The sequence below is a fragment of the Ostrea edulis genome, chromosome 9 (genome assembly GCF_947568905.1).
Source record: "Ostrea edulis chromosome 9, xbOstEdul1.1, whole genome shotgun sequence".
Classification (NCBI taxonomy): domain Eukaryota; kingdom Metazoa; phylum Mollusca; class Bivalvia; order Ostreida; family Ostreidae; genus Ostrea; species Ostrea edulis.
The window spans coordinates 33698434-33711373 of record NC_079172.1 but is presented as its reverse complement, the minus strand read 5'-3'; the positions used below and the strand labels follow the sequence as shown (position 1 = coordinate 33711373).

The 12940-nt window shown below is 37.8% G+C and overlaps 1 protein-coding gene across 1 annotated transcript in view; it reads left to right on the top strand.

Annotated features, from left to right (window-relative positions):
• The window catches only part of LOC125660351 (SCO-spondin-like), a 51199-nt gene that overhangs the window by 13172 nt on the left and 25087 nt on the right, over window positions 1-12940 (top strand). Inside the window, exons 10-23 of the mRNA XM_056150716.1 lie at window positions 168-1444; window positions 1687-1786; window positions 3137-3187; window positions 3557-3745; window positions 3946-4005; window positions 4532-4642; window positions 6009-6179; window positions 6435-6605; window positions 7684-7854; window positions 8693-8863; window positions 9118-9288; window positions 10633-10803; window positions 11064-11234; window positions 11790-11960. Coding sequence (XP_056006691.1) covers window positions 168-1444; window positions 1687-1786; window positions 3137-3187; window positions 3557-3745; window positions 3946-4005; window positions 4532-4642; window positions 6009-6179; window positions 6435-6605; window positions 7684-7854; window positions 8693-8863; window positions 9118-9288; window positions 10633-10803; window positions 11064-11234; window positions 11790-11960 — 3156 coding nt within the window. The remainder of the gene's footprint in view (window positions 1-167; window positions 1445-1686; window positions 1787-3136; window positions 3188-3556; window positions 3746-3945; window positions 4006-4531; window positions 4643-6008; window positions 6180-6434; window positions 6606-7683; window positions 7855-8692; window positions 8864-9117; window positions 9289-10632; window positions 10804-11063; window positions 11235-11789; window positions 11961-12940) is intronic.

Below are 12940 nucleotides of genomic sequence, written 5' to 3'. Positions count from 1 at the left end.
GGAATCTGAAAATTCCACTGTTAATTAAATTATTGCTTTCAGCGTATCACCGTTCAATATCACTTTGAGTCATTGCAAAATGTAAGTTCTTTAAAACCTATATTTTTAACTTGAATAACAGCAATTTCAGAATTAATTTGCAAGCACAGTAACTTGATACTTTACTGTATTAGGAGCACCCGACAACAGAGGTACGGAGTTTATCCTTGGATTCATGGAGAACATCAATCTAAACATGAAGGTGGAGCTGTTTATCACCACGAGTTCTAACAAACGTGTCAGTGTTAGTGTACAGTCACCGAAATCCACGAAGCCATACATCCGGTCTAGCTTTACCATATCGAAGGGACAGGTCAAACAGCTTTTCCTTGACCAGAACATCCGAATGTCTGGTTCGGCTAAACAGACCAAGGGCATCTTAATCAGAGCCACAGACGAAGTGGTGGTGTACGGAATCAATAAAGAGCTCTACTCCTGTGATGGCTTTGTCGCCTTGCCCACTGATGTCATTTCTAATGATTATTATGTAGTTTCCTGGTACCCGCCCACCTACAAATCAGAGCTCCTCGTGGTCGGTGCACACGATGGAACGTCGGTAAGTGTGCAACTCGGTAGCAGTCTTGGGTCTAAATATGTGTCATATGGAAGCAAAAAATACTACAAGGGAAATACAATTAAAGAGAAGCTAGATAAATACAGCACATGGCAGCTGACTACAGACAAGGGTGATTTCACCGGCACAAGGGTGATGGCAAACAAACCAGTGGCCGTGTTCTCTGGAAATCGTAAAACAAACATCGGTACCGGTACCTCTTCTGATCACCTTGTTGAACAGATGACACCGGTCAACACCTGGGGTAAGGAATTTGCCACAGTTCCAATCCCAAAACGGACCGTTGGGGACTACTTCAAGTTCGTCGGAAGTGAGAGCGGCACAAAGGTCACTATTTCCGGTGGCTACCGATCGTCTTTCACTCTAACAGCAGGTCAGGCGGTCCAGAAAAAGATTCCTTCCACCGCTTATTGTTATATCAAGGCGACAAAACCTATCCTAGTCATTCAGTTTGTTCAATCCCAGCAGACGTCGACAGAGCTGTCAGATCCAGCTATGATGATTATCCCTCCTATTGAGCAATATGGCGCTGATTATACTTTCGCTACACCAAAATATTCCCTCGGTTCCTACAATAACTATTTCATGTTCATCGTCAAAAGTTCAGATATGAAGGGACTTCGTTTCGACGGAAAACCTTTTCCGACATCCACCAAATACAATAAAATCTCGGGCACGGATCTCGTGGGCGGGTACATCTCTGTGTCTCAGGGATCACATACCGTGATGCACACGTCCCCTATTTCGGTCTTTGGGGGATACCTGTACGGACAGGCTAGATACGAGACGTACGGATTTACCACGGGGATGAGGATGGGAAAAGTCAACGCTGTAAGTTTCCTTGTCAACATGCAGTTCGTATATTCTAATTTACGATAAAGGTATCTGTCTAAAGAAATTCCTAAATCATGCAGAATGATTTCGAAAATTAAAATTATGCAGATTTGCAGAATTACAAGGGAATTAGATTATACAAATAAAACGAATTGCTGATAGCCAATATGTGCGAATCTATCACCTAGACGTATGTATTGGTTTGGAATGTTTTGACGTCTCTACTTTGTTGTCCACAGCCATGCAAGCCTACTAAGTCTGTAGATGGAGACGGTATTGACAACGATTGTGATGGCAAGATTGACGAGGAAATCTGCACAACAGAAAACAAGAACAAAGGTCAGAGTGCAATTACATTCACGTTACATTCAACAACTCACGTGGAACCAAGATAGAAATCAGAAATTTAGCTATAATGTGTTAGTATGCATGTGTTACAATATGTTCAACACTGTGACTAGTGTCCGTCTTCATCCCCTTGCTTTCTATACACTTTTGAACCTCTGTGATCCAGTTTTGTTGTAATCGTATTACTTGGGGTTTATTTATATTCTAGAGCATCCATTTTCGCGGTATTTATTTATGGAACAAGATTCTTTAGTATACATCATAATAGAAGCAACGCATTTTAATGAATATTTGATTTCGTGGATTATCTTAACATTGGACGTTTCCATATGAGTGAGAAATTCTCGATAGGGACGTTAAACAATATAAAATCAATGTCTTAACAGAAATTCACGAAAATTTAGTTCGTGTATTCGACGAATATTGATAAAACCACTGTTTGTTACGATGTAAGGGAGATAAGGGCGTCATATCTCCTTGTACAACAGCAGTAAGCTAAAGGTATCCTTCTTCTTTAGTATTTGATATATTATTTGTACGGAATTTAAATGGTCTATTTACAAGAATTTCAAAAACATGCAATCTAGTCTTTGGATGGTAGGATGAATCTTAACTTTAAAAGGATTTTTTGATAAAGCAGCACTTTGCTTTTTCCATATTTCAAATTGTTTGCGATAATTTAAGTATCTATGAATCTCATGCTATGTCAAATATAGATACTCATACATTCCATGTTATATCTATTCTAGACATCCTAGATATCCAGTAGATCACAATATGGTTATCCTGTATAGCCATGAATGTCATCCTAAGACTAATCTAGATTTCTTTGTATCTCATGTTTTGTCAAACAATACCATTTTACCCCGGCCTTCCGCCGCGGTGGCCTAGAGGTTAGAGTGTTTGCCCCATATGCGGAAGGCCGGGGTTCGAATCCCGGTCGCGACAGACCCTAGTCGTTAAAACAGGTAGTGACAGTTCCATCGCCAAACGCTCGGCATCAGGTGTGAATGTCACGGGTCCTCGGAGATGACCTTAAAAACGGATGTCTCGTGTCACAGTAGGTGTGGCACGTTAAAGAACCTTCACTACTCAATGGCTGTAAGAGGCGAGTATGGTCTAAATTTGAAGCCCTTCACCGGTATTGGTGACGTCTCCATATGAGTGAAAAATTCTCGCGCGAGACGTTAAGCAAGATACAATCAATCAATCAATCTACCCCGACGATTCAAAAATCCCAGGATATGACTAATCTATATATCTATAAATATCATGCTAAAACAAATATAGAGAGATACTATTTTACTTCTAATCTAAATATCCTGTTTGTTTTATTTCCAGATGACGATGGCGATGGTAAAGTCAATGAAGATTGTGCCAAACCGTTACCACGTACGTTACATTTTGAGTTCTTGTAACTTCCTCACTTTTTAAATGTTCTATACAGCTATTCGTTGATTTCCAAATGCTTTAACAGCAGTGTAAATGATTGGTCTATACTTTGATCCTGTTTGTGTTTGTAAAATGGCCCCTGAGGACAAATATTTGAAGCTTAAAATCTTATAGTTTCCATATTGAGTCCATGTCGTATTTTTTATCGCTGTGTATTTAATGCTACTTTGTAAATTGGTAAATTTATTACCAATTACTCTTTCGTCGGCATTTTCACGTACTCTGTTTAAAGAGTCAAAAGCCTAAGTGAGTTATAAACATTTACAACAAGTCACTATATATGTTGACTGAGTTCTTGTGTCATTGTAGTAAATGGTAACTGGGCCGCCTGGTCGTCTTGGTCGAGTTGTTCTGTAGTATGTAAAACTAGCTCCTCCAGCAAAGGAATCAGAACCCGAACCAGAACGTGTAGTAATCCCGCACCAAAATATGGCGGCACTTCCTGTTCCGGTAGCTCTAAAATAACTGCATCCTGTATTCCTACAAAGTACTGCTCTGGTGAGATATATATATATATATATATATATATATATATATATATATATATATATATGATGACAGAATCATCATCATCATTTAAAGTCTAGTCCAGTATTCTAAAGTGGAATTCATCAATATTTTTAAAACGTTTAAACTTTTCTTTGAACATCAGTGTATCTACGACACATGAGTTGATTATGATGCCTCATTGTTTACAGTAAACGGCGGATGGAGCAGTTGGAGCTCCTATAGCGCATGCTCCGTGACCTGTGGTTACGGTAAAATGACCAGACGTAGATATTGTAACAACCCGGCGCCTTCTAATGGTGGTAAAGATTGCCCTGGAACTTCTGGATTCACCGTCGCCTGCAAAAATATCAATTGCCCAGGTTTGTGACATCAGATAATATGAAACAGTAGAGTATGTGCATATGATAATACATACCTAGACGATTTCTCATCCGGTGATCATGTCGGAAATGAAAAATAGATAAAGCAGTGTGGTGTATTTTACTTATGGTGCTATTTCTATTGAACGGGTTTGTCTTCACTTGAGGAAAGAATTACTAGCACAGTGATGTTGTGCTGTTTCTACAGAGCTTTGTCTATTTACTATTTATAGCATCGACCTGTACACGATAGACAACAGTGGTTGTAGTTAGTTCTTATATGGTTCGGTGATTCACTTGAACGACTGATGAATAGTTAATACTATACATTTTCATAAGGTCGATCATATTTTAGTTGATGGTGGCTTCAGCACATGGTCTGTATGGTCACCATGTTCGAAGGTCTGCGGAGGAGGAACTCGAACCCGAGGAAGATTGTGCAACAGTCCTGCACCAAAAGACGGTGGGAAAAAATGTGTGGGATCCTACATTGAGAACCAGACCTGCAATTCAAAAGGCTGTCCTGGTAAATAAATCAAAACATAAAACTTTAGAAATAATCGTCAGAACAACTTTGTTCAAAAATCTTGAAATAGACATGAAATTTATTGAAACTTTTAAAAGAACTATGCATGTGTGTGATAATGGCGCTGTTTAACCCTCTAATGAAGTCAAATATTTCGAGGAAGGATACCAATGAAAGGTACGGATAACGAACAGTGATCAATCCCATAACTCTTATATGTATGTATGCCAATACAAATTTAGCATTCACCAACGACTGAAGTCTTGAGAAAAACCGGTGTTATCTGATGGATTAGACTTCAAAACAACGTTTGTCACATCTTGGTCAGATGATCAACTTTGAAAAATAATCTGATGGGGAAAGTAATTTTTCTAAAGGAAATAATTTCGTGAAGGATTTTATGTAAAAAGTCTAAAAAAAATTCTCTGGTAGACAATTTAAATTTCCTCGAGCAAGCCATAATTTCTTGTAGAATTTATAATTTTCTGTACAATCATTAATTGCATTAAGAAAGTTTCCTGCAGAAATTTTATTTTCCAGTAAGTGATTTCTTTACTCTGTCATTACATTTGCCGCCCTCCGCTGTAGATGAACTCAGCTGGTCGTCTAAGTTGGATTCAAGGTTGCGACAGGCTTAAGTTTAACTAAGTAGCAATTGCTTCATTGGAAAGAGCTCGGCATAAGAAGTAATGTTTGAGATTTTAAAAGCGGAAGTAATCGATATCGCGATATTGAATATTCACTACATACTAAATGCCTCAGTTTGTTAAGGAAAGGTTAGCATTCGCGATACTTCCCTCGACAGTGGTGAGTAAAAACTTCTCAAAACGACATTCAACCCCATAAAACCAAAACAATCCCGCAAACTTATTAATGATCAATATACTATATCTATTGTGACATGTGCCTATTTTTAATCTCATATCGAAAACAAACAATAATTCAAAATAAAAACTATATATGGAAAGCTAACACTAGTACTAAAGCATTTAGATAAACACCATACCAATGATAAAAACCTTATTATATATTTTTACTATGCTGAATACGACCACAATTTCTCTTATTTCTTCTCTTCCCTCGGGAATCCGGGTTAGAATAGGTCCTCATTACCCCCTTGCTTGCCATAAGAGGTGACTAAATGGGGCGTTCCTTCGGATGAGACCGCAAAAACCGAGGCCCCGTGTCACAGCAAGTGTTCCACGATAAAGATCCTTCCCTGCTCAAAGGCCATAAGCGCCGAGCATAGGCTTAAATTTTGCAGCCCTTCACAAGCAATGGTGTTGTCTCCATAATCCATATGAGTGAAATATTCTCGAGAGGGACGTTAAACAATATACAATCAATCAGTCTTATTTTTTCTCAGTGAACGGTAGCTGGGGTAAGTGGGGGGCCTGGGTGTCTTGCTCCCGCCCCTGTGGTACTGGCAAACAGACCCGTAAACGACTGTGTAACAACCCAGCAGCAAAGAATGGCGGGAAGGATTGCGCGGGAGTGGACACGGACGGGCGTTACTGCAACGTGCAGGATTGTCCAGGTATGTGCACTAGATCCATGTAGTGATATATAATTACATTTCTCTAACAGGGATAATTATCAAACAAACATATACTGGAATGTAAAATCACCGAAAGCGGTAAGAAGTAGCAAGCGGTCGTCGAATATTGTAATGATTTCGAAAAATGTTGTTTGATTATCACTCAATTAATAAAAGAAATTGAAAACATAGATTATGGTTGTATATACTGGTATATCACGTGACAATGATGTATTTGTGTTTACTTATCGACAGTGCACGGGAACTGGGGATCTTGGGGAGCATGGACCAAGTGTTCCAAGAACTGCGGGACGGGAAAACAGACCAGATCAAGAGCGTGTTCCAATCCGGCGCCAAAATATGGCGGGAAAGACTGTGCTGGATCGGCTCTGGATGGCCGTTACTGTAATACACAGCAATGTTCCGGTAATGTATAGTCACAGACACGTGTCAGAGCGAGAAGCACTCAGAAATATTTACATTTCCAATGATTTTACCTTTGATGTCTTTGCCAATTGAAATGATACCGTGAACAATGTAATTTTGAATTTTGATCAAGTTGTCAAACTATTTCAACGACTGGGAACTCTGACAGAAATGAAAGTAAAATGTAAATATAAACATTTCATATTTGAAAATACACGAGGGTATGAACTGCAACGCTTCACACCAACGTACTTTTCGTAACGCACTTCATGGAGTTTATTAGTGTAAACTGTCGGTCATGTATTTTCAAAACTAAAATTTATTTTTTAAATGTCACAGCAAAGAACACTCATAACATGCATCACTACTTAATGTACATATCATTTATTCTAATTTTCAAATTAATTGAAATGATCGTCATTCGTGATGGTCAAGGAAGTTCTATAGTCAGTGGCCAAGTAAACACAGTTAATGGAGGCCTGACTAGAGATGCAGGGGGTCCTGGTTCGAATGCCGGCGTGGTCCATTGCATTATCTCCCTTCCTATTATACATTAGATATTGACTGACTAACTAAGCAAGAGCGCTGGGCTACCGTCTATAGTCCCTCAAATTCAACCCCAACATTCCATCTGTCTGGTTTAAAATACACAACGGACTATTAAATGTATATTCACGTTCTGCATCAAATGGCCCTGTTCACTTCAATTTCGAACAAATATGTGCTTTAATACATCAATTCAAACTTCATATACTTTCATCACCTTTAAAGCATTTCTTCAGCAAAGTTTTTTCTTCATTTTTATTGTCGTATTTTTACTTTGTATTAAAAATCAGCTGAGCATGGTCATTGATCCAAAGATTAAATTTAATGATGTGAATTACATGTAGTATCAATAACAGTGCTAATAGTAACAGGCCTACCATTAAGAATATATAAAAATCAAATCTTGTATTAAATATTTCATTTGCATCTTGCCTGTTTTCAATAAGAAAAAGCGCATTGTAATTTACTGTTTACATGGCGGACGTTTAAATTAACGAACTGTAGAAAACTCCGAGAGTTTCCTTCTTTACAGTGGACGGAGGCTGGACAGACTGGACGCCGTACAGTGATTGCTCTGTGACGTGTGGATTCGGAAAGATGACCAGGCACAGAACGTGTACGAAACCTGATCCGGCCCACGGCGGTAAAGACTGTGTAGGCGCCTCTGGATACACCGTCACCTGCAAAAACATCAATTGTCCAGGTAGATGAATGTAATCCTCACTTAGTAAGATAAATTTTGGATTATAGCTAGCGCAACGAGCTCTAATGGTAACACGTGTATAAGAGAAAATTAAGCAAAATAAGGAATGAAAGTTGGCATACTAATAGGAAAATTTTCTTCGTCCCATCCTGATCTTGATCTTGATCCATTCAAACAAAGTTTTTACACAGACTATGACATTTGCCTACTTTGTCAAGACTTCCGATGACTATGGTGATTGAAAGAAAAAATATATCACAATACATTGTTTACATCCACTACGTTATATTTCCCGCGTTCAATGAATAAACGGATCATATGTAGTAAAATGCTTTAAAGTACTAACACGTTCGGATAACTTCGGAATTTTCTTATTCTACCTGCCAGTATGGATAAATCTACCAATGTATAAGTTTACACTGGCTGCGCTCACCCCGACGGTAGCACAGTGAACATATTCAAAAGTCCAAAAGTTAGAAAATGCATACATGTAGATGGCGCCACTTTTGAACAATGTTCGCACATACATGTACGATAATTGTCGGTAACTTACTGATTTTTTTTTCAGTCGACGGGGGTTTCAGTAAATGGAGTATTTGGATGCCATGTTCTTCCTCGTGCGGTGGTGGATTACGAGCTCGTGGAAGACTATGCAACAGCCCCAAACCGGAACACGGTGGGAAAAACTGCACTGGAAGTTACATTCAGCGAGACCGGTGCAATGTTCAGGCGTGCCCAAGTTAGTTTCTGTAACTCTTTTCAAATGTCATTTTGCTGCACAACAGAAACCTTCTGGAATTAATAATCATATTTTCACTGTGAATATATATTTTTTTAGTTGACGGAGGATATTCCACATGGAGCAAATGGGACACTTGTTCGGTCACGTGCGGCGGAGGCACAAAGAAAAGATTGCGCACATGCACGAGTCCAACCCCTCAATTTGGCGGAAAAGACTGTCAAGGAGTTGCCTCCCAAACCACGACCTGCAACCAACAGGAGTGTCCTAGTAAGCCTGATATGACATACATGAAAATCAAATAACATTATGGATTAAAGTTAGGAACACCAAAAATGATATTATGGTTAAACTTTAGTCAATGTCTGTGGAGACATGGTATGAGCAAGATGAGAACTGGGAAAAATAGAGACGACCTGATAGGTCAAGGTCAAATCTGTTCGATAGAGTAAATGTTTTATCCTAGTATAAATTCATGGTAGTGTTTTCAATTATTATTTCTCACTCACAAATTTTTCTCTTAGTTGACGGTCAGTTCGGCGATTGGTCGGACTGGGGAACTTGCACAGTAACTTGCGGTGGAGGTGAGCAGAAGCGCATCAGAACGTGTGCAAATCCAGCGCCACAGTACGGTGGAAAACCGTGTAATGGGGAAACAACTGAGGCTAGAGACTGCAACACACTCAAGTGTCCAAGTATGTTAATTAATATATTTTGATAAATACTCATAAAATTATATTGAAGATAGAATTTCTATATACAAGGCTTTCTAACTGTCAAATTGTTAATCATTTGTGACTGATAATTTGGGATCTTTTGCACGTGAATTGATAAGAAGTATTCATTTCCAATAATTCATTTCACTTTGCTACTAATGCAAGCTTAAGAATCAAAAATTCTTTTATTTATCAAATGGCTAAGGTGTTCCATGTATAACAGCTACAATGTAAGTAGTAAAAAATTTGAATTTCCTTATCTGAAAAATATAATAGCATATTGGTATCCTATAGAAATCGATAAATTAGGGGAAGGTTCTTTTCTGACCCTTACAATTCTGGAAAGATTGTGTAGGTAACATATACTAATTGAAATAGACTTGCGCCTTGAAGAACTACTACATGACAGGATTGTTTTCCTTTAATATGTATTCTTCGTACTCCAAGTGGATACGACGGAAATATTAAATAGCATGCCATGTATATGTAAAACAAAAAATTCCGTTCTAATTTTGGAAAAATGAAATATTTTGCTTAAAATAATTTTTCTTTGATAAAACCGACATAGTTATAGATTGCTCTACCACATTTATTGCAGAGATCAAAGGAATGCCACGTTCATTATGATGCGATATACGTTCATACATAATAACTGATTATGAAAAACTTATACTCATCTCATTTACACTTCATATTTTGCTATTGCAACAATAAAGTCAATAATTGATAATATAATAAAAGTTAATCAATAAATGTTGCAAAACAAATCTATAAATGACTGGAGAATATTTGTCATTCTATATAAATCAATCGCCTACATTCCCAAACCTATACATGTATCGTAATATCGCAATGCACAGACAAGTTGACCCTCTTCCACATATGTGTAATTTATTTGATTTAGTGAGCATCAAACTAAATACTTGAAATAATTTTTTTTCAAAATAGGTCTAGTATACCCTACCAACTCACTTTTTTTCCTTAGCTAAAATATGTAAGCCTAGTCCGTTTCGGAAACGTGACGTCATGTCAATTTCTGTTTAGTTATACTAATTCGTATTTCTGAGCCGTAGTGAAATGGAATTAAACTCCTTGTTTTCGTGGGAGATACACTATAACCTCCGAGGTCGAGAAATGTTATTTCGAAACACGAAAACTCGGCTAACGAAAACGCAAACTTTATTTCTTAAATGATATATAGGGTTTCTTTGTTCAATCATAATTCATGGGATACAATTTGAGATGATTATGCATTGATAACATTAACTGATCTTTCCTTAGAATTCGAACACATTCTCAACTTTAGAATTTTCTTTTCCTTAGTTGATGGAGGATTTACCGAATGGACTCAGTTTGACACTTGTTCTGTGACATGTGGAGGTGGAGCCCAAAGAAGAACACGCTCCTGTACAAAACCAGTCCCTCAACATGGTGGCAAAGATTGTTCCGGTGACGAAACGCATGCGCAGGATTGTAATGATCACCCTTGCCCCAGTGAGTGACTTTGGAAAATATAACGTGTACTATATGGAATCGTTGATAGTGTAGGAAAGCAGATACCGTTTTTAATCATTCTCATTATTATCACAGATTTGTTCGTTTGAATATTACTGTCTCTTTACTTTTAATTCAATGACCAGTAAAACAAAAGAAAAATAATTTTGATAAAATCAATAATTCTTAAACTATGTTAATTAAGCAATGCAAACATATTCCGGGTTATTCTATAATTAGAAAGTCTTTATATTTACCAGTTGACGGAGGGTATACGACTTGGACTGACTGGGAGAAGTGTTCTCTTACTTGCGGGGGCGGACTTCAGAAGCGCAAGCGCGAGTGTACTAACCCGGCCCCTCAGTTCGGCGGATCCAAGTGTTCAGGAGCGGACGCTGAAATCCAGGACTGCAATACCCAAAACTGTCCAAGTCAGTCAATCATCAATAATTAGTATATTATAGACCTGTTCCAACCCAACTGTAATACTTCATCCCTCAATTCAATATTGGAGATATACATTTAACATGAAAATGTAATTTAGCATCACTCAGTATCTCAAGCTAATTTTCATGACTCATTATATGTCAAGTATTATCAAGATGAAATTTTCCTCACTCACTATAGAAAACATGTAGCGGCAAAGTGAAATTTTCCATCATTCACTAGAAAACATTTGGGCTTCCATCACTCAATACAAGACAGCACTATCAAATGGCAATTTTTTGTATTAATAAGTGTAGGATAGGTCATATCAATTTGCAATTTTTCATCACTTAGAATATAGGACTTGAAGTATCAAAATGGATTTAGTCTAAACTGATTAGGAATGACGAAATAAAATCGATAAAGTATGATTGTGTATAGATAATTTGAAATCACCCAAAGCAACCGAATGATCAAGAATGAATCACGTAAATGAAAATGAATGAAAAGAAACCCGGCGTTTGTGTGTATGTTGTTACGTCATATTGCCCATATTTTAGTTGATGGGGAAGTCTCTAATTGGAGCGACTGGGGCACGTGCAGCGTGTCGTGTGGCGGTGGGTCTCAGGACAGGACACGCACGTGCACAAACCCCAAACCTCAATATGGTGGAGCAGATTGTACCGGAAACTTGAAGGAGACTCAATCGTGCAACACACAAAACTGCCCAAGTATGAGACCTTTTATACGATATATTTAACAATGTATGAATTCTCCATTTCAGTTACTCAACAAGACCATAGCGAACACCTTATTCTTGAACACTATTCAAGGTTTTGTTATTATTCAGACAAATTAAATGATATACCAGAAATAACGACCAATGTGCACAAATCAGAACAAATTCTAATTACTATGTATACGTTTACTAGTACACGTATTTATCAATTATGTCATGCAATCCAAAGGAAATACAGGTATGTTCAGATGTTGATACATAGTGATTAGGCTTCAAATTAATACAAAATATGTACGATGACTCACAAATATGTCCAATGGATTTACGAGGTTATTTACTTTAAAAAGAGTGTGACATTGAAGTCAATTTGACATAAAAACACGAACCTTCACGCCCACTTTTCTGTGTCAAAAGAATGCATACATTCTAAAGTTGCTGTAGATTTTTTTTACTGCATTTCAAGTCTTTCAATGACTATGAGAAGACTCCAACCTTAATTACTGCAAGTAGCTTTTTATACGCCCGTCTTAAGACGGGACGTATTATGGTATGGCGTTCATGTCCGTCCGTCTGTTAGATTTTTCGTGTCCGACCCGTAACTTAAATACTACAAGGCCTAGAATCATCAAACTTTGTCTGTAGATACATCTTGGGTAGAAGGTGTGTCGCACATTAAAACCAGGTCACTGTGACTTTTCATTAAGAAGATATGGCCATATCCGTCCGTCTGTTAGCTTTTTCGTGTCCGACCCGTAACTTAAATACTACAAGGCCTAGAATCATCAAACTTTGTATGTAGATACATCTTGGGTAGAAGGTGTGTCGCATATTAAAACCAGGTCACTGTGACTTTTCATTAAGAAGATGTGGCCATATCCGTCCGTCTGTTAGCTTTTTCGTGTCCGACCCGTAACTTAAATACTACAAGGCCTAGAATCATCAAACTTTGTCTGTAGATACATCTTGTGTAGA